The following is a 27,500-nucleotide window of genomic DNA, read 5'->3' as shown; positions in this document are numbered from 1 at the left end:
GCTGGCATTACTCCCCCTCACCTCTCTCCAGCTGGCTGGCATTACTCCCCCCATCACCTCTCTCTCCAGCTGGCATTACTCCCCCTCGCCTCTCTCCAGCTGGCTGGCATTACTCCCCCTCGCCTCTCTCCAGCTGGCTGGCATTACTCCCCCTCGCCTCTCTCCAGCTGGCTGGCATTACTCCCCCTCGCCTCTCCAGCTGGCTGGCATTACTCCCCCTCGCCTCTCTCCAGCTGGCTGGCATTACTCCCCCTCACCTCTCTCCAGCTGGCTGGCATTACTCCCCCTCACCTCTCTCCAGCTGGCTGGCATTACTCCCCCTCGCCTCTCTCCAGCTGGCTGGCATTACTCCCCCTCGCCTCTCTCCAGCTGGCTGGCATTACTCCCCCTCGCCACTCTCCAGCTGGCTGGCATTACTCCCCCTCACCTCTCTCCAGCTGGCTGGCATTACTCCCCCCTCACCTCTCTCCAGCTGGCTGGCATTACTCCCCCTCGCCTCTCTCCAGCTGGCTGGCATTACTCCCCCTCACCTCTCTCCAGCTGGCTGGCATTACTCCCCCCTCGCCTCTCTCCAGCTGGCTGGCATTACTCCCCCTCGCCTCTCTCCAGCTGGCTGGCATTACTCCCCCCTCGCCTCTCTCCAGCTGGCTGGCATTACTCCCCCCTCACCTCTCTCCAGCTGGCTGGCATTACTCCCCCCTCGCCTCTCTCCAGCTGGCTGGCATTACTCCCCCCTCGCCTCTCTCCAGCTGGCTGGCATTACTCCCCCTCGCCACTCTCCAGCTGGCTGGCATTACTCCCCCCTCACCTCTCTCCAGCTGGCTGGCATTACTCCCCCCTCACCTCTCTCCAGCTGGCTGGCATTACTCCCCCCTCACCTCTCTCCAGATGGCATTACTCCCCCTCACCTCTCTCCAGATGGCTGGCATTACTCCCCCTCACCTCTCTCCAGCTGGCTGGCATTACTCCCCCTCACCTCTCTCCAGCTGGCTGGCATTACTCCCCCTCACCTCGCTCCAGATGGCATTACTCCCCCTCACCTCTCTCCAGATGGCTGGCATTACTCCCCCTCACCTCTCTCCAGCTGGCTGGCATTACCCCCCCCCCTCTCCAGCTGGCTGACATTACCCTCCCCCTCTCCAGCTGGCTGGCATTACCCCTCCCCCTCTCCAGCTGGCTGGCATTACTCACCCCTCACCTCTCTCCAGCTGGCTGGCATTACTCCCCCCCCCCTCACCTCTCTCTCCAGCTGGCATTACTCCCCCTTCAACACTCTCCAGCTGGCTGGCATTACTCCCCCCTCACCTCTCTCCAGCTGGCTGGCATTACTCCCCCTCACCTCTCTCTCCAGCTGGCATTACTCCCCCTCACCTCTCTCCAGCTGGCTGGCATTACCCCCCCCCTCACCTCTCTCCAGATGGCATTACTCCCCCTCACCTCTCTCCAGCTGGCTGGCATTACTCCCCCTCACCTCTCTCCAGCTGGCTGGCATTACTCCCCCTCACCTCTCTCTCCAGCTGGCATTACTCCCCCTCACCTCTCTCCAGCTGGCTGGCATTACCCCCCGTCACCTCTCTCTCCAGCTGGCATTACTCCCCCTCACCTCTCTCCAGCTGGCTGGCATTACTCCCACCCTCACCAGCTGGCTGGCATTACTCCCCCTCACCTCTCTCCAGCTGGCTGGCATTACTCCCCCTCACCTCTCTCGCCAGCTGGCTGGCATTACTCCCCCCTCACCTCTCTCTCCAGCTGGCATTACTCCCCCCCTCACCTCTCTCTCCAGCTGGCATTACCCCCCCTCACCTCTCTCCAGCTGGCTGGCATTACTCCCCCCCCCTCACCTCTCTCTCCAGCTGGCATTACTCCCCCCTCACCTCTCTCCAGCTGGCTGGCATTACCCCCCCTCACCTCTCTCCAGCTGGCTGGCATTACTCCCCCTCACCTCTCCCCTCACCTCTCTCCAGCTGGCTGGCATTACTCCCCCTCACCTCTCTCCAGCTGGCTGGCATTACTCCCCCCCCCTCACCTCTCTCCAGCTGGCTGGCATTACTCCCCCTCACCTCTCTCCAGCTGGCTGGCATTAATCCCCCTCACCTCTCTCCAGCTGGCTGGCATTACATCCCCCTCACCTCTCTCCAGCTGGCTGGCATTACTCCCCCCTCACCTCTCTCCAGCTGGCTGGCATTACCCGCCCTCACCTCTCTCCAGCTGGCTGGCATTACTCCCCCTCACCTCTCTCCAGCTGGCTGGCATTACCCCCCCCCCTCACCTCTCTCCAGCTGGCTGGCATTACTCCCCCCTCACCTCTCTCCAGCTGGCTGGCATTAATCCCCCCTCACCTCTCTCCAGCTGGCTGGCATTACTCCCCCTCACCTCTCTCCAGCTGGCCGGCATTACTCCCCCCTCACCTCTCTCCAGCTGACTGGCATTACTCCCCCTCACCTCTCTCCAGCTGGCTGGCATTACTACCCCTCAACTCTCTCCAGCTGGCTGGCATTACTCCCCCTCACCTTTCTCCAGCTGGCTGGCAATACTCCCCCTCACCTCTCTCCAGCTGGCATTACTCCCCCTCACCTCTCTCCAGCTGGCTGGCATTACCCCCGTCACCTCTCTCCAGCTGGCTGGCATTACTCCCCCTGACCTCTCTCCAGCTGGCTGGCATTACTCCCCCTGACCTCTTTCCAGCTGGCTGGCATTACTCCCCCTCCAGCCTCTCTCCAGCTGGCTGGCATTACTCCCCCCTCACCTCTCTCCAGCTGGCTGGCATTACTCCCCCTCGCCTCTCTCCAGCTGGCTGGCATTACTCCCCCTCCCACTCTCCAGCTGGCTGGCATTACTCCCCCTCACCTCTCTCCAGCTGGCTGGCATTACTCCCCCTCACCTCTCTCCAGCTGGCTGGCATTACTCCCCCTCGCCTCTCTCCAGCTGGCTGGCATTACTCCCCCTCACCTCTCTCCAGCTGGCTGGCATTACTCCCCCTCGCCTCTCTCCAGCTGGCTGGCATTACTCCCCCTCGCCTCTCTCCAGCTGGCTGGCATTACTCCCCCTCGCCTCTCTCCAGCTGGCTGGCATTACCCCCTCGCCTCTCTCCAGCTGGCTGGCATTACTCCCCCTCACCTCTCTCCAGCTGGCTGGCATTACTCCCCCTCGCCTCTCTCCAGCTGGCTGGCATTACTCCCCCTCGCCTCTCTCCAGCTGGCTGGCATTACTCCCCCTCGCCACTCTCCAGCTGGCTGGCATTACTCCCCCTCACCTCTCTCCAGCTGGCTGGCATTACTCCCCCCCCCTCACCTCTCTCCAGCTGGCTGGCATTACTCCCCCTCACCTCTCTCCAGCTGGCTGGCATTACTCCCCCCTCACCTCTCTCCAGCTGGTATTACTCCCCCCTGATCTCTCTCCAGCTGGCTGGCAATACTCCCCCCTCACCTCTCTCCAGCTGGCTGGCATTACTCCCCCCTCACCTCTCTCCAGCTGGCTGGCATTACTCCCCCCTCACCTCTCTCCAGCTGGTATTACTCCCCCCTGATCTCTCTCCAGCTGGCTGGCAATACTCCCCCTCACCTCTCTCCAGCTGGCTGGCATTACTCCCCCTCACCTCTCTCCAGCTGGTATTACTCCCCCTGATCTCTCTCCAGCTGGCTGGCAATACTCCCCCCCCCTCACCTCTCTCCAGCTGGCTGGCATTACTCCCCCTCACCTCTCTCCAGCTGGCTGGCATTACTCCCCCTCACCTCTCTCCAGCTGGCTGGCATTACTCCCCCTCACCTCTCTCCAGCTGGCTGGCATTACTCCCCCTCACCTCTCTCCAGCTGGCTGGCATTACTCCCCCTCACCTCTCTCCAGCTGGCTGGCATTACTCCCCCCCTCACCTCTCTCCAGCTGGTATTACTCTCCCCTGGATCTACTCCCCCTCTCCAGCTGGCTGGCATTACTCCCCCCTCACCTCTCTCCAGCTGGCTGGCATTACTCCCCCTCACCTCTCTCCAGCTGGCTGGCATTACTCCCCCTCCCTCTCTCCAGCTGGCTGGCACTCCCCCCTCACCCCCAGCTCACCTCTCTCCAGCTGGCTGGCATTACTCGCCCCCTCAGCCTCTCTCCAGCTGGCTGGCATTACTCCCCCTCGCCTCTCTCCAGCTGGCTGGCATTACTCCCCCTCGCCTCTCTCCAGCTGGCTGGCATTACTCCCCCTCACCTCTCTCCAGCTGGCTGGCATTACTCCCCCTCTCTCCAGCTGGCTGGCCTCCCCTCTCCAGCTGGCTGGCATTACTCCCCCTCTCCTCTCTCCAGCTGGCTGGCATTACTCCCCCTCACCTCTCTCCAGCTGGCTGGCATTACTCCCCCTCACCTCTCTCCAGCTGGCTCCCCCACCTCTCTCCAGCTGGCCATTACTCCCCCCTCACCTCTCTCCAGCTGGCTGGCATTACTCCCCCTCACCTCTCTCCACATTACTCCCCCTCACCTCTCTCCAGCTGGCTGGCATTACTCCCCCTCACCTCTCTCCAGCTGGCTGGCATTACTCCCCCTCACCTCTCTCCAGCTGGCTGGCATTACTCCCCCTCACCTCTCTCCAGCTGGCTGGCATTACTCCCCCCCTCACCTCTCTCCAGCTGGCTGGCATTACTCCCCCTCACCTCTCTCCAGCTGGCTGGCTCACCTCTCTCCAGCTGGCCCTCCCCCTCACCTCTCTCCAGCTGGCTGGCATTACTCCCCCTCACCTCTCTCCAGCTGGCTGGCATTACTCCCCCTCACCTCTCTCCAGCTGGCTGGCATTACTCCCCCTCACCTCTCTCCAGCTGGCTGGCATTACTCCCCCTCACCTCTCTCCAGCTGGCTGGCATTACTCCCCCTCACCTCTCTCCAGCTGGCTGGCATTACTCCCCCTCACCTCTCTCCAGCTGGCTGGCATTACTCCCCCTCACCTCTCTCCAGCTGGCTGGCATTACTCCCCCTCACCTCTCTCCAGCTGGCTGGCATTACTCCCCCTCACCTCTCTCCAGCTGGCTGGCATTACTCCCCCTCACCTCTCTCCAGCTGGCTGGCATTACTCCCCCCTCACCTCTCTCCAGCTGGCTGGCATTATTACTCTCTCCAGCTGGCTGGCATTACTCCCCTCACCTCTCTCCAGCTGGCTGGCATTACTCCCCCTCACCTCTCTCCAGCTGGCTGGCATTACTCCCCCCTCACCTCTCTCCAGCTGGCTGGCATTACTCCCCCCTCACCTCTCTCCAGCTGGCTGGCATTACTCCCCCTCACCTCTCTCCAGCCTACTCCCCCTCCAGCTGGCTGGCATTACTCCCCCTCACCTCTCTCCAGCTGGCTGGCATTACTCCCCCTCACCTCTCTCCAGCTGGCTGGCATTACTACTCCCCCTCACCTCTCTCCAGCTGGCTGGCATTACTCCCCCCTCACCTCTCTCCAGCTGGCTGGCATTACTCCCCCTCACCTCTCTCCAGCTGGCTGGCATTACTCCCCCTCACTCTCTCCAGCTGGCTGGCATTACTCCCCCTCATCTCTCTCCAGCTGGCTGGCATTACTCCCCCTCACCTCTCTCCAGCTGGCTGGCATTACTCCCCCTCACCTCTCTCCAGCTGGCTGGCATTACTCCCCTCCACCTCTCCCTCAGCTGGTATTACTCCCTCTGACCTCTCTCCAGCTGGCTGGCATTACTCCACCCCCCCTCACCTCTCTCCAGCTGGCTGGCATTACTCCCCCAGCCACTCACCTCTCTCCAGCTGGCTGGCATTACTCCCCCTCACCTCTCTCCAGCTGGCTGGCATTACTCCCCCTCATCTCTCTCCAGCTGGCTGGCATTACTCCCCCTCACCTCTCTCCAGCTGGCTGGCATTACTCCCCCTCACCTCTCTCCAGCTGGCTGGCATTACTCCCCCCTCACCTCTCCAGCTGGCTGGCATTACTCCCCCTCTCTCTCCAGCTGGCTGGCATTACTCCCCCTCACCTCTCTCCAGCTGGCTGGCATTACTCCCCCCCCCCCTCTCCAGCTGGCTGGCATTACTCCCCCACTCTCTCCAGCTGGCTGGCATTACTCCCCCTCACCCTCTCCAGCTGGCTGGCATTACTCCCCCCCCCTCACCTCTCTCCAGCTGGCTGGCATTACTCCCCCTCACCTCTCTCCAGCTGGCTGGCATTACTCCCCCCTCACCTCTCTCCAGCTGGCTGGCATTACTCCCCCCCTCACCTCTCTCCAGCTGGCTGGCATTACTCCCCCTCACCTCTCTCCAGCTGGCTGGCATTACTCCCCCTCACCTCTCTCCAGCTGGCTGGCATTACTCCCCCTCCCTCTCTCCAGCTGGCTGGCATTACTCCCCCTCCTCTCTCCAGCTGGCTGGCATTACTCCCCCTCACCTCTCTCCAGCTGGCTGGCATTACTCCCCCTCACCTCTCTCCAGCTGGCTGGCATTACTCCCCCCCTCACCTCCTCTCCAGCTGGCTGGCTCCCCCCTCTCTCCAGCTGGCTGGCATTACTCCCCCCTCACCTCTCTCCAGCTGGCTGGCATTACTCCCCCCTCACCTCTCTCCAGCTGGCTGGCATTACTCCCCCCTCACCTCTCTCCAGCTGGCTGGCACCTCCCCCTCACCTCTCTCCAGCTGGCTGGCATTACTCCCCCTCACCTCTCTCCAGCTGGCTGGCATTACTCCCCCTCACCTCTCTCCAGCTGGCTGGCATTACTCCCCCTCCTCTCTCCAGCTGGTATTACCCCCCTGATCTCTCTCCAGCTGGCTGGCATTACTCCCCCTCACCTCTCTCCAGCTGGCTGGCATTACTCTCCCCCTCACCTCTCTCCAGCTGGCTGGCATTACTCCCCCCTCACCTCTCTCCAGCTGGCTGGCATTACTCCCCCTCACCTCTCTCCAGCTGGCTGGCATTACTCCCATTACTCCAGCCTGGCATTACTCCCCCTCACCCTCTCCAGCTGGCTGGCATTACTCCCCCTCACCTCTCTCCAGCTGGCTGGCATTACTCCCCCTCACCTCTCTCCAGCTGGCTGGCATTACTCCCCCTCACCTCTCTCCAGCTGGCTGGCATTACTCCCCCTCACCTCTCTCCAGCTGGCTGGCATTCACCTCTCCCCCTCACCTCTCTCCAGCTGGCTGGCATTACTCCCCTCACCTCTCTCCAGCTGGCTGGCATTACTCCCCCTCACCTCTCTCCAGCTGGCTGGCATTACTCCCCCTCACCTCTCTCCAGCTGGCTGGCATTACTCCCCCTCACCTCCAGCTGGCTCCAGCTGGCTGGCATTACTCCCCCTCACCTCTCTCCAGCTGGCTGGCATTACCTCTCTCCCCTCACCTCTCTCCAGCTGGCTGGCATTACTCCCCCTCACCTCCTCTCCAGCTGGCTGGCATTACTCCCCCTCACCTCTCTCCAGCTGGCTGGCATTACTCCCCCTCACCTCTCTCCAGCTGGCTGGCATTACTCCCCCTCACCTCTCTCCAGCTGGCTGGCATTACTCCCCCTCACCTCTCTCCAGCTGGCTGGCATTACTCCCCCTCACCTCTCTCCAGCTGGCATTACTCCCCCTCACCTCTCTCCAGCTGGCTGGCATTACTCCCCCTCACCTCTCTCCAGCTGGCTGGCATTACTCCCCCCTCACCTCTCTCCAGCTGGCTGGCATTACTCCCCCTCACCTCTCTCCAGCTGGCTGGCATTACTCCCCCTCACCTCTCTCCAGCTGGCTGGCATTACTCCCCCTCACCTCTCTCCAGCTGGCTGGCATTACTCCCCCCTCACCTCTCTCCAGCTGGCTGGCATTACTCCCCCTCACCTCTCTCCAGCTGGCTGGCATTACTCCCCCTCACCTCTCTCCAGCTGGCTGGCCTCTCTCCAGCTGGCTACATTACTCCCCCTCACCTCTCTCCAGCTGGCTGGCATTACTCCCCCTCACCTCTCTCCAGCTGGCTGGCATTACTCCCCTCACCTCTCTCCAGCTGGCTGGCATTACTCCCCCTCGCCTCTCTCCAGCTGGCTGGCATTACTCCCCCCTCACCTCTCTCCAGCTGGCTGGCATTACTCCCCCTCACCTCTCTCCAGCTGGCTGGCATTACTCCCCCTCACCTCTCTCCAGCTGGCTGGCCTCTCTTCCAGCTGGCATTACTCCCCCTCACCTCTCTCCAGCTGGCTGGCATTACTCCCCCTCACCTCTCTCCAGCTGGCTCTCCAGCTGGCTGGCATTACTCCCCCCTCACCTCTCTCCAGCTGGCTGGCACTCCCCCCCACCTCTCTCCAGCTGGCTGGCTACTCCCCCTCACCTCTCTCCAGCTGGCTGGCATTACTCCCCCTCACCTCTCTCCAGCTGCATTACTCCCCCTCACCTCTCTCCAGCTGGGCATTACTCCCCCTCACCTCTCTCCAGCTGGCTGGCATTACTCCCCCTCACCTCTCTCCAGCTGGCTGGCATTACTCCCCCCTCACCTCTCTCCAGCTGGCTGGCATTACTCCCCCCTCACCTCTCTCCAGCTGGCTGGCATTACTCCCCCCTCACCTCTCTCCAGCTGGCTGGCATTACTCCCCCTCACCTCTCTCCAGCTGGCTGGCATTACTCCCCCCTCACCTCTCTCCAGCTGGCTGGCATTACTCCCCTGGCATTCTCCCCCCTCTCTCCAGCTGGCTGGCATTACTCCCCCTCACCTCTCTCCAGCTGGCTGGCATTACTCCCCCTCACCTCTCTCCAGCTGGCTGGCATTACTCCCCTCACCCCCCAGCTGGCTGGCATTACTCCCCCTCTCTCCAGCTGGCTGGCATTACTCCCCCTCACCTCTCTCCAGCTGGCTGGCATTACTCCCCCTCACCTCTCTCCAGCTGGCTGGCATTACTCCCCCTCACCTCTCTCCAGCTGGCTGGCATTACTCCCCCTCACCTCTCTCCAGCTGGCTGGCATTACTCCCCCCTCACCTCTCTCCAGCTGGCTGGCATTACTCCCCCTCACCTCTCTCCAGCTGGCTGGCATTACTCCCCCCTCACCTCTCTCCAGCTGGCTGGCATTACTCCCCCTCACCTCTCTCCAGCTGGCTGGCATTACTCCCCCCTCACCTCTCTCCAGCTGGCTGGCATTACTCCCCCCTCACCTCTCTCCAGCTGGCTGGCATTACTCCCCCTCACCTCTCTCCAGCTGGCTGGCATTACTCCCCCCCCTCACCTCTCTCCAGCTGGCTGGCATTACTCCCCCTCACCTCTCTCCAGCTGGGCTGGCATTACTCCCCCTCACCTCTCTCCAGCTGGCTGGCATTACTCCCCCTCACCTCTCTCCAGCTGGCTGGCATTACTCCCCCCTCACCTCTCTCCAGCTGGCTGGCATTAATTACCCCCCCTCACCTCTCTCCAGCTGGCTGGCATTACTCCCCCTCACCTCTCTCCAGCTGGCTGGCATTACTCCCCCTCACCTCTCTCCAGCTGGCTGGCATTACTCCCCCTCACCTCTCTCCAGCTGGCTGGCATTACTCCCCCTCACCTCTCTCCAGCTGGCTGGCATTGCTTACTCCCCCTCTCTCCAGCTGGCTGGCATTACTCCCCCCTCACCTCTCTCCCCCTCACCTCTCTCCAGCTGGCTGGCATTACTCCCCCTCACCTCTCTCCAGCTGGCTGGCATTACTCCCCCTCACCTCTCTCCAGCTGGCTGGCATTACTCCCCTCACCTCTCCAGCTGGCTGGCACCTCTCTCCAGCTGGCTGGCATTACTCCCCCTCACCTCTCTCCAGCTGGCTGGCATTACTCCCCCTCACCTCTCCCAGCTGGCTGGCATTACTCCCCCTCACCTCTCTCCAGCTGGCTGGCATTACTCCCCCTCACCTCTCTCCAGCTGGCTGGCATTACTCCCCCTCACCTCTCTCCAGCTGGCTGGCATTACTCCCCCTCACCTCTCTCCAGCTGGCTGGCATTACTCCCCCCTCACCTCTCTCCAGCTGGCTGGCATTCTCCCCCTCACCTCTCTCCAGCTGGCTGGCATTACTCCCCCTCACCTCTCTCCAGCTGGCTGGCATTACTCCCCCTCACCTCTCTCCAGCTGGCTGGCATTACTCCCCCTCACCTCTCTCCAGCTGGCTGGCATTACTCCCCCTCACCTCTCTCCAGCTGGCTGGCATTACTCCCCCCTCACCTCTCTCCAGCTGGCTGGCATTACTCCCCCTCACCTCTCTCCAGCTGGCTGGCATTACTCCCCCTCACCCCCTCACTCCCCTCTCTCCCTCTCTCCAGCTGGCTGGCATTACTCCCCCTCACCTCTCTCCAGCTGGCTGGCATTACTCCTCCCCCTCAGCTGGCTCTCTCCAGCTGGCTGGCATTACTCCCCCTCACCTCTCTCCAGCTGGCTGGCATTACTCCCCCTCACCTCTCTCCAGCTGGCTACTCCCCCTCACCTCTCTCCAGCTGGCTGGCATTACTCCCCCTCACCTCTCTCCAGCTGGCTGGCATTACTCTCCAGCTGGCTGGCATTACCCCTCTCCAGCTGGCTGGCATTACTCCCCCCTCACCTCTCTCCAGCTGGCTGGCATTACTCCCCCTCACCTCTCTCCAGCTGGCTGGCATTACTCCCCCCTCACCTCTCTCCAGCTGGCTGGCATTACTCCCCCTCACCTCTCTCCAGCTGGCTGGCATTACTCCCCCTCACCTCTCTCCAGCTGGCTGGCATTACTCCCCCTCACCCTCTCCAGCTGGCTGGCATTCTCTCCAGCTGGCTGGCATTACTCCCCCTCACCTCTCTCCAGCTGGCTGGCATCCCCCTCACCTCTCTCCAGCTGGCTGGCATTACTCCCCCACCTCTCTCCAGCTGGCTGGCATTACTCCCCCTCACCTCTCTCCAGCTGGCTGGCATTACTCCCCCTCACCTCTCTCCAGCTGGCTGGCATTACTCCCCCTCACCTCTCTCCAGCTGGCTCTCTCCAGCTGGCTGGCATTACTCCCCCTCACCTCTCTCCAGCTGGCTGGCATTACTCCCCCTCACCTCTCTCCAGCTGGCTGGCATTACTCCCCCTCACCTCTCTCCAGCTGGCTGGCATTACTCCCCCCTCACCTCTCTCCAGCTGGCTGGCATTACTCCCCCCTCCTCTCTCCAGCTGGCTGGCATTACTCCCCTCACCTCTCCAGCTGGCTGGCATTACTCCCCCCCTCTCTCTCCAGCTGGCTGGCATTACTCCCCCTCACCTCTCTCCAGCTGGCTGGCATTACTCCCCCTCACCTCTCTCCAGCTGGCTGGCATTACTCCCCCTCACCTCTCTCCAGCTGGCTGGCATTGGCCCTCTCTCCAGCTGGCTGGCATTACTCCCCCCTCACCTCTCTCCAGCTGGCTGGCATTACTCCCCCCTCACCTCTCTCCAGCTGGCTGGCATTACTCCCCCTCACCTCTCTCCAGCTGGCTGGCATTACTCCCCCTCACCTCTCTCCAGCTGGCTGGCATTACTCCCCCTCACCTCTCTCCAGCTGGCTGGCATTACTCCCCCTCACCTCTCTCCAGCTGGCTGGCATTACTCCCCCCCTCACCTCTCTCCAGCTGGCTGGCATTACTCCCCCTCACCTCTCTCCAGCCATCACTCCCCCCTCACCTCTCTCCAGCTGGCTGGCATTCACCTCTCTCCAGCTGGCTGGCATTACTCCCCCCTCTCTCCAGCTGGCTGGCATTACTCCCCCCCTCACCTCTCCAGCTGGCTGGCATTACTCCCCCTCACCTCTCTCCAGCTGGCTGGCATTACTCCCCCTCACCTCTCTCCAGCTGGCTGGCATTACTCCCCCCTCACCTCTCTCCAGCTGGCTGGCATTACTCTCCAGCTGGCTCATTACTCCCCCCTCTCTCCAGCTGGCTGGCATTACTCCCCCTCACCTCTCTCCAGCTGGCTGGCATTACTCCCCCTCACCTCTCTCCAGCTGGCTGGCATTACTCCCCCCTCACCTCTCTCCAGCTGGCTGGCATTACTCCCCCTCACCTCTCTCCAGCTGGCTGCATTACTCCCCCTCACCTCTCTCCAGCTGGCTGGCATTACCTCCTCCAGCTCACTCCCCCCCTCTCTCCAGCTGGCTGGCATTACTCCCCCTCACCTCTCTCCAGCTGGCTGGCATTACTCCCCCTCACCTCTCTCCAGCTGGCTGGCATTACTCCCCCTCACCTCTCTCCAGCTGGCTGGCATTACTCCCCCCTCACCTCTCTCCAGCTGGCTGGCATTACTCCCCCTCACCTCTCTCCAGCTGGCCTCACTCCCCCTCTCTCCAGCTGGCTGGCATTACTCCCCCTCACCTCTCTCCAGCTGGCTGGCATTACTCCCCCTCACCTCTCTCCAGCTGGCTGGCATTACTCCCCCTCACCTCTCTCCAGCTGGCTGGCATTACCCCCCCCTCACCTCTCTCCAGCTGGCTGGCATTACTCCCCCTCACCTCTCTCCAGCTGGCTGGCATTACTCCCCCTCACCTCTCTCCAGCTGGCTGGCATTACTCCCCCTCACCTCTCTCCAGCTGGCTGGCATTACTCCCCCCTCACCTCTCTCCAGCTGGCTGGCATTACTCCCCCTCACCTCTCTCCAGCTGGCTGGCATTACTCCCCCTCACCTCTCTCCAGCTGGCTGGCATTACTCCCCCCTCACCTCTCTCCAGCTGGCTGGCATTTCCCCCTCACCTCTCTCCAGCTGGCTCACCTCACCTCTCCAGCTGGCTGGCATTACTCCCCCTCACCTCTCTCCAGCTGGCTGGCATTACTCCCCCTCACCTCTCTCCAGCTGGCTGGCATTACTCCCCCTCACCTCTCTCCAGCTGGCTGGCATTACTCCCCCTCACCTCTCTCCACATTACTCCCCCTCCTCTCTCCAGCTGGCATTACTCCCCCCTCACCTCTCTCCAGCTGGCTGGCATTACTCCCCCTCACCTCTCTCCAGCTGGCTGGCATTACTCCCCCTCACCTCTCTCCAGCTGGCTGGCATTACTCCCCCTCACCTCTCTCCAGCTGGCTGGCATTACCTCCCAGCTGGCTCACCTCTCTCCAGCTGGCTGGCATTACTCCCCCTCACCTCTCTCCAGCTGGCTGGCATTACTCCCCCTCACCTCTCTCCAGCTGGCTGGCATTACTCCCCCCTCACCTCTCTCCAGCTGGCTGGCATTACTCCCCCTCACCTCTCTCCAGCTGGCTGGCATTACTCCCCCCTCACCTCTCTCCAGCTGGCTGGCATTACTCCCCCTCACCTCTCTCCCAGCTGGCTGGCATTACTCCCCTCACCTCTCTCCAGCTGGCTGGCATTACTCCCCCTCACCTCTCTCCAGCTGGCTGGCATTACTCCCCCTCACCTCTCTCCAGCTGGCTGGCATTACTCCCCCTCACCTCTCTCCAGCTGGCTGGCATTACTCCCCCTCCCCTCTCTCCAGCTGGCTGGCATTACTCCCCCCTCACCTCTCTCCAGCTGGCTGGCATTACTCCCCCTCACCTCTCTCCAGCTGGCTGGCATTACTCCCCCTCACCTCTCTCCAGCTGGCTGGCATTACTCCCCCTCACCTCTCTCCAGCTGGCTGGCATTACTCCCCCCTCACCTCTCTCCAGCTGGCTGGCATTACTCACCCCTGGCTGGCATTCTCCCCCTCACCTCTCTCCAGCTGGCATTACTCCCCCCTCACCTCTCTCCAGCTGGCTGGCATTGCTCTGGTATTTCTCCATCAGTTGTCTGATCTGCTCTCTCTTCAGCGGAGGATACAGCACCTCGTTGAGACGAGAGTCTCTCTGACGACGGTTTATAAAGTCTGTCAGCTGATCCAGGGAGAGGAAGGGCTTCCCCTTAGAACCACTGGGAGAGGTGGAGCAGGCATAGAGTTGGTTAGACAGAGAGAGATTAGGTTGGTAGAGCAGGCATAGAGTTGGTTAGACAGAGAGATTAGGTTGGTGGAGCAGGCATAGAGTTGGTTAGAGAGAGAGATTAGGTTGGTGGAGCAGGCATAGAGTTGGTTAGACAGAGAGAGAGATTAGGTTGGTAGAGCAGGCATAGAGTTGGTTAGACAGAGAGAGATTAGGTTGGTGGAGCAGGCATAGAGTTGGTTAGACAGAGAGAGATTAGGTTGGTGGAGCAGGCATAGAGTTGGTTAGAGAGAGAGAGATTAGGTTGGTAGAGCAGGCATAGAGTTGGTTAGAGAGAGAGAGATGAGAGCATAGAGTTGGTTGGTAGAGCAGGCATAGAGTTGGTTAGAGAGAGATGAGGTTGGTAGAGCAGGCATAGAGTTGGTTAGAGAGAGAGCAGAGATTAGGTTGGTTAGAGCAGGCATAGAGTTGGTTAGACAGAGAGAGATTAGGTTGGTGGAGCAGGCATAGAGTTGGTTAGAGAGAGAGAGATTAGGTTGGTAGAGCAGGCATAGAGTTGGTTAGAGAGAGAGAGAGATTAGGTTGGTAGAGCAGGCATAGAGTTGGTTAGAGAGCGATTAGGTTGGTAGAGCAGGCATAGAGTTGGTTAGAGAGAGAGAGAGAGATTAGGTTGGTAGAGCAGGCATAGAGTTGGTTAGAGAGAGAGATTAGGTTGTTATGGTTTGTTGCGTTGTTTGATGTAATAATGTGTCGAACACTGTATGAGAAAGGATGTATACAGCAAGTAACTGTGCGTGTGTGTGTGTGTGTGTGTTTGTGTGTGCATTTGAGTGTTTGTGTGTGTGTGTGTGTGTGTGTGTGTGTGTGTGTGTGTGTGTGTGTGTGTGTGTGTGTGTGTGTGTGTGTGTGTGTGTGTGTGACTCACAGCTCTACGAAGATGCGTTCTATCTCAGGTCGGAGACAGAGACTGTGGAGAAAGCTCTGGAACATATCACAAGTAAAGTCGTCTGGCTTAATGCCCTCTGCCTGGAGAGAGGGGTGGAGAGAGGGGTGGAGAGAGGGTGGAGAGAGGGTGGAGAGAGGGTGGAGAGAGGGTGGAGAGAGGGTGGAGAGAGGATGGAGAGAGGATGGAGAGAGGATGGAGAGGTGGGGATGGAGAGAGGGATGGAGAGAGGGATGGAGAGAGGGGGGATGGAGAGAGGATGGAGAGGATGGAGGGGATGGAGAGGGTGGGAGAGAGGATGGAGAGAGGGTGGAGAGAGGGTGGAGAGAGGGTGGAGGTGGGAGAGAGGGTGGAGAGAGAGAGGGTGGAGGTGGGAGAGAGGATGGAGAGAGGATGGAGAGAGGGTGGAGAGAGGATGGAGAGGATGAGGGGGTGGAGAGAGGATGGAGAGGATGGAGAGAGGGTGGAGAGAGGGTGGAGAGAGGGTGGAGAGAGGGATGGAGAGAGGGTGGAGAGAGGATGGAGGTGGAGAGAGGATGGAGAGAGGATGGAGAGAGGGTGGAGAGAGGGTGGAGAGAGGGTGGAGATGGAGAGGGGGATGGAGAGAGGATGAGAGAGGGATGGAGGTGGAGAGAGGGTGGAGGGTGGAGAGGGATGGAGGTGGAGAGGGGACGAGAGAGGGATGGAGGTGGAGAGGGGATGAGTGGAGGGGGATGGAGGTGGAGAGAGGGATGAGAGAGGGATGGAGGTGGAGAATGGATGAGAGAGGGATGGAGGTGGGAGAGGGGATGAGTGGAGGGATGGAGGTGGAGAGGGGGATGGAGGGATGGAGGTGGAGAGATGGGGATGGAGGTGGGATGGAGGGGGAGGGGAGAGAGGGATGGAGGTGGAGGGGGATGGGGGATGGAGAGGGGGATGGAGGTGGAGAGGGGATGTGAGAGGGATGGAGGTGGAGGGTGGGAGAGGGGAGAGAGGGATGGAGGTGGAGAGTGGATGAGCGAGGGATGGAGGTGGAGAGAGGGATGGAGGTGGAGAGGGGATGAGAGAGGGATGAGAGGGGGATGGAGGTGGAGAGGGATGGAGGTGGAGAGGGGGAGGGGGAGATGAGGGGGAAGAGAAGAGAGTGTCAGTCGAAAGGCATCTATCTGTTGGGTTGTCCAGAACTATGGGTGACTGATCTGGAGTCAGCTGACAGAAGATATAATACAATACATTAACAGGGTTAGTGTAAAGGCTGATCTGGAGTCAGTTCCTAATGCAAAAGTTAGACAAATGTGTAGAAGAATCCTTTAAGGTTGACTTCACTTCCTGATTCGATCTCATTTTACATTTGGTTTATTAAGAAATGACAGTGGCCCTGAATTCAAATGATAGTTGGTTTAGGGGTGTGGTTCCGTGGGATGTGGTTCCGGGGTTGTGGTTCCGGGGTGTGGTTCCGGGGTGTGGTTCGGGGTGTGGTTCCGGGGGTGTGGTTCCGGGGGTGTGGTTCCGGGGTGTGGTTCCGGGGGTGTGGTTTATGTGTGTTCACAGGTGGGAACAGGGCTGATGTGTGACCGTGGCAAAGTGGCTTAAACTTTGGACAGCTTATCTCCGGGGATAGTTAATAAATTACACAATGTCTATGAGACAATATTTTCATGTTGCACACCTTCTAGTTCTCATTAAATGCTTTCAATATTTATATATACATTTCTACAGTTTTTAGACTAGCGGAATTTTAACATGTCTCATGTACTCTGTGCAATTTACCGATGGTCCCTAACTAGTCCCATAGAGATATCCAAAGTCAACCCAAATTTCAGCTACACTCCAAATTGATGATGACCTCTGTGCTCCCAGCTGTGGGCATGTGGGCAGCATTAAAGTGAACCCAACATTAATTTGCTTTGTAATGCAGTCATGACCACAAATCTCACAAAACTCAGTTTTTGGACGTGACTGACTTTATGACCAGAATGATCCCATTTACACTTTGTAGTCAATTTTGCCACTAGAATAAAAACCGTTTCCGACTCATATTGATGCCAGATACGGGCTGTTGTCTAAATGACAAGTTGATCTTCTGAGGCTCTTTACCAGTCAGTTCACCAGTTCTACCAGCAGGGTGCAGCATAGGACAATAACACACACACACACAGGCCTGCAAAGACTGGCCAGCAGTTACCATGGCAACACACTATGTTGCCAAGACACTGGTGGGTGTGTGTGTGTGTGTGTGTTATAGTGTAGGGAGAAATGGACAGAGGTCAACGACAAGGGGACCACACCTGGTTACGGAGGAAACAGAAGTTGACCTTTGAACCTGACTGTGCATAGCTCTCAGCAGTTCACATGCTGCTGCCCTGAAAACCAACATCAGATAATCTGATCTAGGAGCAGTTTGACCTTTTAAATTATAATGAATTACATTACAAGGGTGTGTGTGTGTGGGGGGGGGGGTGGACCTGATCCTAGAGCACTATACATGCATGTATTGTTTTATCAATAAAGATGACGGTATTGATGACTCTGGGTAAATGAAACATTATGGATCTGTGATTGATTGATTACCTTGTTGGTGACCAGACCGCACTGTTCCAGTGCTGTCTCCACTCTCTTCTTGTCAGAGAACATCTTGAGAATGCTGAGAGACAGACAGAGACAGAGAGATGGAGACAGGATTGTTCAAACATTGTGCATTTAAAATTAATTGAGGGGGAGAGAGAGAGACAGACGCAGGGAGAGAGAGAGAGACAGACGCAGGGAGAGAGAGAGAGACAGACGCAGGGAGAGAGAGAGAGACAGACGCAGGGAGAGAGAGAGAGACAGACGCAGGGAGAGAGAGAGAGAGAGAGAGAGAGAGAGAGAGAGAGAGAGAGAGAGAGAGAGAGAGAGAGAGAGAGAGAGAGAGAGAGAGAGAGAGAGACGCAGGGAGGGGGAGAGAGACGCAGGGAGGGGGAGAGAGACGCAGGGAGGGGGAGAGAGACGATGGGAGGGATGGAGGGGAGGGAGAGAGACGAGGGAGGGGGGAGAGACGCAGGGAGGGGAGAGAGACGAGGGAGAGAGAGCGATGGAGGTGGACGCAGGGAGAGAGAGAGAGAGAGCGAGACGCAGGGGAGAGAGAGAGAGAGAGCGAGACGCAGGGAGAGAGAGAGAGAGAGCGAGACGCAGGGAGAGAGAGCGAGACGCAGGGAGAGAGAGCGAGACGAGGGAGAGAGAGCGAGACGAGGGAGAGAGAGCGAGACGCAGGGAGAGAGAGCGAGACGAGGGAGAGAGAGCGAGACGAGGGAGAGAGGGAGAGGGAGAGAGAGCGAGACGCAGGGAGAGAGAGCGAGACGCAGGGAGAGAGAGCGAGACGCAGGGAGAGAGAGCGAGACGCAGGGAGAGAGAGCGAGACGCAGGGAGAGAGAGCGAGACGCAGGGAGAGAGAGCGAGACGCAGGGAGAGAGAGAGAGATGGAGACAGGATTGTTCAAACATTGTGCATTTAAAATTAATTGAGGGGGAGAGAGAGAGACAGACGCAGGGAGAGAGAGAGAGAGACGCAGTGAGAGAGAGAGAGAGAGAGACGCAGTGAGAGAGAGAGAGACGCAGGGGAGAGAGAGACGCAGGGGAGAGAGAGACGCAGGGAGAGAGAGACGCAGGGAGGGAGAGAGACGCAGGGGAGAGAGACGACAGGGAGGGGGAGAGAGACGCAGGGAGGGGGAGAGAGACGCAGGGAGGGGGAGCGAGACGCAGGGAGGGGGAGCGAGACGCAGGGAGAGGGAGCGAGACGCAGGGAGAGAGAGAGAGAGAGAGAGCGAGACGCAGGGAGAGAGAGAGAGAGAGAGAGCGAGACGCAGGGGAGAGAGAGAGAGAGAGAGCGAGACGCAGGGGAGAGAGAGAGAGAGAGAGAGAGAGCGAGACGCAGGGAGAGAGAGAGAGAGAGAGAGAGAGAGAGAGAGAGAGAGAGCGAGAGAGAGAGAGAGAGCGAGACGCAGGGAGAGCGAGAGAGAGAGAGAGAGAGCGAGACACAGGGAGAGAGAGAGAGAGAGAGCGAGACGCAGGGAGAGAGAGAGAGAGAGAGCGAGGGAGTGAGAGAGAGAGAGAGAGAGAGCGAGACGCAGGGAGAGAGAGAGAGAGAGAGAGCGAGACGCAGGGAGAGAGAGAGAGAGAGAGCGAGACGCAGGGAGGGAGAGAGAGAGAGAGCGAGACAGGGGAGAGAGAGAGAGAGAGCGGGACGCAGGGAGAGAGAGAGAGAGCGAGACGAGGGAGAGAGAGAGCGAGAGAGCGAGACGAGGGAGAGAGAGCGAGAGAGCGAGACGCAGGGAGGGAGAGAGCGAGGCAGACGAGGGGAGAGAGAGAGAGCGAGACGCAGGGAGAGAGAGAGCGAGAGCGAGACGCAGGGAGAGAGAGAGAGAGAGCGAGACGCAGGGAGAGAGAGAGCGAGACGCAGGGAGAGAGAGAGCGAGAGCGAGACGCAGGGAGAGAGAGAGCGAGAGCGAGACGCAGGGAGAGAGAGAGCGAGAGCGAGACGCAGGGAGAGAGAGTGAGAGCGAGACGCAGGGAGAGAGAGAGAGAGCGAGATGCAGGGGAGAGAGAGAGGAGAGAGAGCGAGACGCAGGGGAGAGAGAGAGAGAGAGCGAGACGCAGGGAGAGAGAGAGAGAGAGCGAGACGCAGGGAGAGAGAGAGAGAGAGAGCGAGACGCAGGGAGAGAGAGAGAGAGAGAGCGAGACGCAGGGAGAGAGAGAGAGAGAGAGCGAGACGCAGGGAGAGAGAGAGAGAGAGAGAGAGAGAGCGAGACGCAGGGAGAGAGAGAGAGAGAGAGCGAGACGCAGGGAAGAGAGAGAGAGAGAGAGAGAGAGCGAGACGCAGGGAGAGAGAGAGAGAGAGAGCGAGACGCAGTGAGAGAGAGAGAGAGCGAGACGCAGGGAGAGAGAGAGAGAGAGACGCAGGGAGAGAGAGAGAGAGCGAGACGCAGGGAGGGAGAGAGAGAGAGAGAGAGCGAGACGCAGGGAGAGAGAGAGAGACGCAGGGAGAGAGAGAGAGAGAGAGAGAGAGCGAGACGCAGGGAGAGAGAGAGCGAGATTGCGAGACGCAGGGAGAGAGAGAGCGAGACGCAGGGAGAGAGAGCGCGAGACGCAGGGGAGAGAGAGAGCGAGACGCAGGGGAGAGAGAGAGCGAGACGCAGGGAGAGAGAGAGCGAGACGCAGGGAGAGAGAGAGCGAGACGCAGGGAGAGAGAGAGCGAGACGCAGGGAGAGAGAGAGCGAGACGCAGGGAGAGAGAGAGCGAGGCGCAGGGAGAGAGAGAGCAAGGCGCAGGGTGAGAGAGAGAGAGCGAGACGCAGGGAGAGAGAGAGCGAGACGCAGGGAGAAAGAGAGCGAGACGCAGGGAGAGAGAGAGCGAGACGAGGGAGAGAGAGAGCGAGACGCAGGGAGAGAGAGAGCGAGACGCAGGGAGAGAGAGAGCGAGACGCAGGGAGAGAGAGAGCGAGACGCAGGGAGAGAGAGAGCGAGACGCAGGGAGAGAGAGCGAGACGCAGGGAGAGAGAGAGCGAGACGCAGGGAGAGAGAGAGAGAGACGCAGGGAGAGAGAGAGCGAGACGAGGGAGAGAGAGAGCGAGACGCAGGGAGAGAGAGAGCGAGACGCAGGGGAGAGAGAGAGCGAGACGCAGGGGAGAGAGAGCGAGACGCAGGGAGAGAGAGAGCGAGACGCAGGGAGAGAGAGAGCGAGACGCAGGGAGAGAGAGAGCGAGACGCAGGGAGAGAGAGAGCGAGACGCAGGGAGAGAGAGAGAGAGCGAGACGCAGGGAGAGAGAGAGAGAGCGAGACGCAGGGAGAGAGAGAGAGAGCGAGACGCAGGGAGAGAGAGAGAGAGAGACGCAGGGAGAGAGAGAGAGAGAGACGCAGGGAGAGAGAGAGAGAGACGAGGGGAGAGAGAGAGACGCAGGGGGAGAGAGAGAGAGACGCAGGGAGAGAGAGAGCGAGACGCAGGGTGAGAGAGAGAGCGAGACGCAGGGTGAGAGAGAGAGCGAGACGCAGGGTGAGAGAGAGCGAGACGCAGAGAGAGAGAGAGCGAGACGCAGGGAGAGAGAGAGCGAGACGCAGGGAGAGAGAGAGCGAGACGCAGGGAGAGAGAGAGCGAGACGCAGGGAGAGAGAGAGCGAGACGCAGGGAGAGAGAGAGCGAGAAGCAGGGAGAGAGAGAGCGAGACGCAGGGAGAGAGAGAGCGAGACCCAGGGAGAGAGAGAGCGAGACGCAGGGAGAGAGAGCGAGACGCAGGGAGAGAGAGCGAGACGCAGGGAGAGAGAGCGAGACGCAGGGAGAGAGAGAGCGAGACGCAGGGAGAGAGAGAGCGAGACGCAGGGAGAGAGAGAGCGAGACGCAGGGGAGAGAGAGAGCGAGACGCAGGGAGAGAGAGAGCGAGACGCAGGGGGAGAGAGAGCGAGACGCAGGGAGAGAGAGCGAGACGCAGGGAGAGAGAGAGAGACGCAGGGAGAGAGAGAGCGATGGACGCAGGGGAGAGAGAGAGCGAGACGCAGGGAGAGAGAGAGCGAGACGCAGGGAGAGAGAGAGCGAGACGCAGGGAGAGAGAGAGCGAGACGCAGGGAGAGAGAGCGAGACGCAGGGGAGAGAGAGAGCGAGACGCAGGGAGAGAGAGAGCGAGACGCAGAGAGAGAGAGCGAGACGCAGGGAGAAAGAGAGCGAGACGCAGGGAGAGAGAGAGCGAGACGCAGGGAGAGAGAGAGAGAGAGCGAGACGCAGTGAGAGAGAGAGAGAGCGAGACGCAGGGAGAGAGAGAGAGCGAGACGCAGGGAGAGAGAGAGAGAGACGCAGGGAGAGAGAGAGAGCGAGACGCAGGGTGAGAGAGAGAGCGAGACGCAGGGTGAGAGAGAGACGCAGAGAGAGAGAGAGCGAGACACAGGGAGAGAGACACAGAAAGAGAGCGAGACGCAGGGAGAGAGCGAGACGCAGGGAGAGAGAGCGAGACGCAGGGAGAGAGAGAGCGAGGGGAGGAGAGAGAGAGCGAGACGCAGGGAGAGAGAGAGCGAGACGCAGGGAGAGAGAGAGCGAGACGCAGGGAGAGAGAGAGCGAGACGCAGGGAGAGAGAGAGCGAGACGCAGGGAGAGAGAGCGAGACGCAGGGAGAGAGAGAGCGAGACGCAGGGAGAGAGAGAGCGAGACGCAGGGAGAGAGAGAGCGAGACGCAGGGGAGAGAGAGAGCGAGACGCAGGGAGAGAGAGAGCGAGACACAGGGAGAGAGACACAGAGAGAGAGCGAGACGCAGGGAGAGAGAGAGACGCAGGGAGAGAGAGCGAGACGAGGGAGAGAGAGAGCAAGACGCAGGGGAGAGAGAGAGCGAGACGCAGGAGAGAGAGAGCTAGACGCAGGGAGAGAGAGAGCGGGAGACGCAGGGGAGAGAGAGCTAGACGCAGGGAGAGAGAGCGAGACGCAGGGAGAGAGAGAGCGAGACGCAGGGAGAGAGAGAGCGAGACGCAGGGGAGAGAGAGAGCGAGACGCAGGGAGAGAGAGAGGGAGACGCAGGGGAGAGAGAGAGAGCGAGACGCAGGGAGAGAGAGAGCGAGACGCAGGGAGAGAGAGAGCGAGACGAGGGAGAGAGAGAGCGAGACGCAGAGAGAGAGCGAGACGCAGAGAGAGAGAGCGAGACGCAGGGGAGAGAGAGAGCGAGACGCAGGGAGAGAGAGAGCGAGACGCAGGGGAGAGAGAGCGAGACGCAGGGAGAGAGAGAGCGAGACGCAGGGAGAGAGAGAGCGAGACGCAGGGAGAGAGAGAGAGAGCGAGACGAGGGGGAGAGAGAGAGCGAGACGCAGGGGAGAGAGAGAGAGCGAGACGCAGGGAGAGAGAGAGCGAGACGCAGGGAGAGAGAGAGAGAGACGCAGGGAGAGAGAGAGCGAGACGAGGGTGAGAGAGAGACGCAGAGAGAGAGAGAGAGCGAGACACAGGGAGAGAGAGCGAGACACAGGGAGAGAGACAGAGAGAGAGCGAGACGCAGGGAGAGAGAGACGAGGGAGAGAGAGCGAGACGCAGGGAGAGAGAGAGAGACGCAGGGAGAGAGAGCGAGACGAGGGAGAGAGAGAGAGAGACGCAGGGAGAGAGAGCGAGACGCAGGGAGAGAGAGAGCGAGACGCAGGGAGAGAGAGAGAGAGACGCAGGGAGAGAGAGAGCGAGACGCAGGGAGAGAGAGAGACGCAGAGAGAGAGAGAGCGAGACACAGGGAGAGAGACACAGAGAGAGAGCGAGACGCAGGGAGAGAGAGAGACGCAGGGAGAGAGAGAGCGAGACGCAGGGAGAGAGAGAGCGAGACGCAGGGAGAGAGAGAGCGAGACGCAGGGAGAGAGAGAGCGAGACGCAGGGAGAGAGAGAGCGAGACGCAGGGAGAGAGACACAGAGAGAGAGAGCGAGACGCAGGGAGAGAGAGCGAGACGCAGGGAGAGAGAGCGAGACGCAGGGAGAGAGAGAGAGCGAGACACAGAGAGAGAGCGAGACGCAGGGAGAGAGAGAGAGAGAGCGAGACGCAGGGAGAGAGAGAGAGAGAGCGAGACGCAGGGAGAGAGAGAGAGAGAGCGAGACGCAGGGAGAGAGAGAGAGAGCGAGACGCAGGGAGAGAGAGAGAGAGAGCGAGACGCAGGGGAGAGAGAGAGAGACGAGGGGGAGAGAGAGAGCGAGACGAGGGAGAGAGAGAGAGACGCAGGGAGAGAGAGAGAGAGAGCGAGACGCAGGGAGAGAGAGAGAGACGCAGGGAGAGACGCAGGGAGAGAGAGACGCAGGGAGAGACGCAGGGAGAGAGAGAGCGAGACGCAGGGAGAGAGAGAGCGAGACGCAGGGAGGAGAGAGAGCGAGACGCAGGGAGAGAGAGAGCGAGACGCAGGGAGAGAGAGCGAGACGCAGGGAGAGAGAGAGCGAGACGCAGGGAGAGAGAGAGCGAGACGCAGGGAGAGAGAGAGCGAGACGCAGGGAGAGAGAGAGCGAGACGCAGGGAGAGAGAGAGCGAGACGCAGGGAGAGAGAGAGCGAGACGCAGGGAGAGAGAGAGAGCGAGACGCAGGGAGAGAGAGAGCGAGACGCAGGGAGAGAGAGAGCGAGACGCAGGGAGAGAGAGAGCGAGACGCAGGGAGAGAGAGAGCGAGACGCAGGGAGAGAGCGAGACACAGGGAGAGAGACACAGAGAGAGAGCGAGACGCAGGGAGAGAGAGACGCAGGGAGAGAGAGCGAGACGCAGGGAGAGAGAGAGCAAGACGCAGGGAGAGAGAGAGCGAGACGCAGGGAGAGAGAGAGCTAGACGCAGGGAGAGAGAGAGCGAGACGCAGGGAGAGAGAGCGAGACGCAGGGAGAGAGAGAGCGAGACGCAGGGAGAGAGAGAGCGAGACGCAGGGGAGAGAGAGCGAGACGAGGGAGAGAGAGAGCGAGACGAGGGGGAGAGAGAGAGCGAGACGCAGGGGAGAGAGAGCGAGACGCAGGGAGAGAGAGAGCGAGACGAGGGAGGGAGAGAGAGCGAGACGCAGGGAGAGAGAGAGACGCAGGGGAGAGAGAGCGAGACGCAGAGAGAGAGAGAGCGAGACGCAGGGGAGAGAGAGCGAGACGCAGGGAGAGAGAGAGCGAGACGCAGGGAGAGAGAGAGCGAGACGCAGGGAGAGAGAGAGCGAGACGCAGGGGAGAGAGAGAGCGAGACGCAGGGAGAGAGAGCGAGACGCAGGGAGAGAGAGAGAGCGAGACGCAGGGGAGAGAGAGAGCGAGACGCAGGGAGAGAGAGAGCGAGACGCAGGGGAGAGAGAGCAAGACGCAGGGAGAGAGAGAGAGACGAGGGAGAGAGAGAGAGCGAGACGCAGGGGTGAGAGAGAGACGAGAGAGAGAGAGAGCGAGACACAGGGAGAGAGAGAGCGAGACACAGGGAGAGAGACACAGAGAGAGAGCGAGACGCAGGGAGAGAGAGACGCAGGGAGAGAGAGCGAGACGCAGGGAGAGAGAGAGAGAGACGCAGGGAGAGAGAGCGAGACGCAGGGAGAGAGAGAGAGAGACGCAGGGAGAGAGAGCGAGACGCAGGGAGAGAGAGAGCGAGACGCAGGGAGAGAGAGAGAGAGAGACGCAGAGAGAGAGAGACGAGACGCAGGGAGGGAGAGAGAGAGAGAGAGAGAGAGCGAGACACAGGGAGAGAGACACAGAGAGAGAGCGCAGGGAGAGAGAGACGCAGGAGAGAGAGAGCGAGACGCAGGGAGAGAGAGAGCGAGACGCAGGGAGAGAGAGAGCGAGACGCAGGGAGAGAGAGAGCGAGACGCAGGGAGAGAGAGAGCGAGACGCAGGAGAGAGAGAGCGAGACGCAGGGAGAGAGAGAGCGAGACGCAGGGAGAGAGAGAGCGAGACGCAGGGAGAGAGAGAGCGAGACGCAGGGAGAGAGAGAGCGAGACGCAGGGAGAGAGAGAGCGAGACGCAGAGAGAGAGAGCGAGACGCAGGGAGAGAGAGAGCGAGACGCAGGGAGAGAGAGAGCGAGACGCAGGGAGAGAGAGAGCGAGACGCAGGGGAGAGAGAGCGAGACGCAGGGGAGAGAGAGCGAGACGCAGGGAGAGAGAGCGAGACGCAGGGAGAGAGAGAGAGCGAGACGCAGGGGGAGAGAGAGAGAGCGAGACGCAGCGTGAGAGAGAGCGAGACGCAGGGAGAGAGAGCGAGACGCAGGGAGAGAGAGAGAGAGAGACGAGGGAGAGAGAGAGCGAGACGAGGGGTGAGAGAGACGCAGAGAGAGAGAGAGAGCGAGACACAGGGAGAGAGAGAGCGAGACACAGGGAGAGAGACACAGAGAGAGAGCGAGACGCAGGGAGAGAGAGAGACGCAGGGAGAGAGAGCGAGACGCAGGGAGAGAGAGAGAGAGACGCAGGGAGAGAGAGCGAGACGCAGGGAGAGAGAGAGAGAGACGCAGGGAGAGAGAGCGAGACGAGGGAGAGAGAGCGAGACGCAGGGAGAGAGAGAGCGAGACGCAGGGAGAGAGAGAGACGAGAGAGAGAGAGAGCGAGACACAGGGAGAGAGAGAGACGAGGGAGAGAGAGAGAGCAAGACGCAGGAGAGAGAGAGCGAGACGCAGGGAGGGAGAGAGAGAGCGAGACGCAGGGAGAGAGAGAGCGAGACGCAGGAGAGAGAGAGCGAGACGCAGGGAGAGAGAGAGCGAGACGCAGGGAGAGACACAGAGAGAGAGCGAGACACAGGGAGAGACACAGAGAGAGAGCGAGACGCAGGGAGAGAGAGCGAGACGCAGGGAGAGAGAGAGAGAGACGAGGGGAGAGAGAGCGAGACGCAGGGAGAGAGAGAGAGAGGGAGACGAGAGGGAGAGAGAGAGCGAGAGAGGGAGAGAGAGACAGAGGGAGAGAGACGCAGGGAGAGAGAGAGAGACGAGGGAGAGAGCGAGACGCAGGGGAGAGAGAGCGAGACGCAGGGGAGAGAGAGCGAGACGCAGGGAGGAGAGAGCGAGACGCAGGGAGAGAGAGAGCGAGACGCAGGGAGAGAGAGAGCGAGACGCAGGGAGAGAGAGAGAGCGAGGCAGGGAGAGAGAGAGCGAGACGAGGGAGAGAGAGAGCGAGACGCAGGGAGAGAGAGAGCGAGACGCAGGGAGAGAGAGCGAGACGCAGGGAGAGAGAGAGCGAGACGCAGGGAGAGAGAGAGAGACGCAGGGAGAGAGAGCGAGACGCAGGGGAGAGAGAGCGAGACGCAGGGGAGAGAGAGAGCGAGACGCAGGGAGAGAGAGAGCGAGACGCAGGGAGAGAGAGAGCGAGACGCAGGGAGAGAGAGACACAGCGAGACACAGAGAGAGAGAGAGACGCAGAGAGAGAGAGCGAGACGCAGGGAGAGAGAGAGAGACGCAGGGAGAGAGAGAGCGAGACGCAGGGAGAGAGAGAGAGACGCAGGGAGAGAGAGCGAGACGCAGGGAGAGAGAGAGAGAGACGCAGGGAGAGAGAGAGAGACGCAGGGAGAGAGAGAGCGAGACGCAGGGAGAGAGAGAGAGAGACGCAGGGAGAGAGAGAGCGAGACGCAGGGAGAGAGAGAGAGACGAGGGAGAGGAGAGCGAGGGAGAGAGAGAGAGCGAGACGCAGGGGAGAGAGAGAGCGAGACGCAGGGAGAGAGAGAGCGAGACGCAGGGAGAGAGAGAGCGAGACGCAGGGAGAGAGAGAGCGAGACGCAGGGAGAGAGAGAGCGAGACGCAGGGAGAGAGAGAGCGAGACGCAGGGAGAGAGAGAGCGAGACGCAGGGAGAGAGAGAGCGAGACGCAGGGGGAGAGAGAGAGCGAGACGCAGGGAGAGAGAGAGCGAGACGCAGGGGAGAGAGAGAGCGAGACGCAGGGAGAGAGAGAGCGAGACGCAGGGAGAGAGAGAGCGAGACGCAGGGAGAGAGAGAGAGCGAGACGCAGGGAGAGAGAGAGCGAGACGCAGGGAGAGAGAGAGCGAGACGCAGGGAGAGAGAGCGAGACGCAGGGAGAGAGAGAGAGAGACGCAGGGAGAGAGAGAGCGAGACGCAGGGGGAGAGAGAGAGCGAGACGCAGGGGAGAGAGAGCGAGACGCAGGGAGAGAGAGAGCGAGACGCAGGGAGAGAGAGAGAGCGAGACGCAGGGAGAGAGAGAGAGCGAGACGCAGGGAGAGAGAGAGAGCGAGACGCAGGGAGAGAGAGAGCGAGGGAGAGAGAGAGAGCGAGACGCAGGGAGAGAGAGAGCGAGACGCAGGGAGAGAGAGAGACGCAGGGAGAGAGAGAGCGAGACACAGGGAGAGAGACGAGGGAGAGAGAGCGAGACGCAGGGGAGAGAGAGAGACGCAGGGAGAGAGAGCGA

The 27,500-nt window shown here is 60.6% G+C and overlaps 1 protein-coding gene across 1 annotated transcript in view; it reads right to left on the bottom strand.

The window, feature by feature from the left end:
* The window catches only part of LOC135510249 (1-phosphatidylinositol 4,5-bisphosphate phosphodiesterase beta-3-like), a 137,507-nt gene that overhangs the window by 50,733 nt on the left and 59,274 nt on the right, over positions 1–27,500 (bottom strand). The window contains 3 exon segments of the mRNA XM_064931049.1: positions 13,601–13,767; positions 14,701–14,801; positions 17,269–17,341. Coding sequence (XP_064787121.1) covers positions 13,601–13,767; positions 14,701–14,801; positions 17,269–17,341 — 341 coding nt within the window.

The sequence above is a fragment of the Oncorhynchus masou genome, chromosome 23 (genome assembly GCF_036934945.1).
Source record: "Oncorhynchus masou masou isolate Uvic2021 chromosome 23, UVic_Omas_1.1, whole genome shotgun sequence".
Lineage (NCBI taxonomy): Eukaryota > Metazoa > Chordata > Actinopteri > Salmoniformes > Salmonidae > Oncorhynchus > Oncorhynchus masou.
Note: the sequence above shows the minus strand (reverse complement) of the source record. Positions and strands in the feature narration are given on the sequence as shown.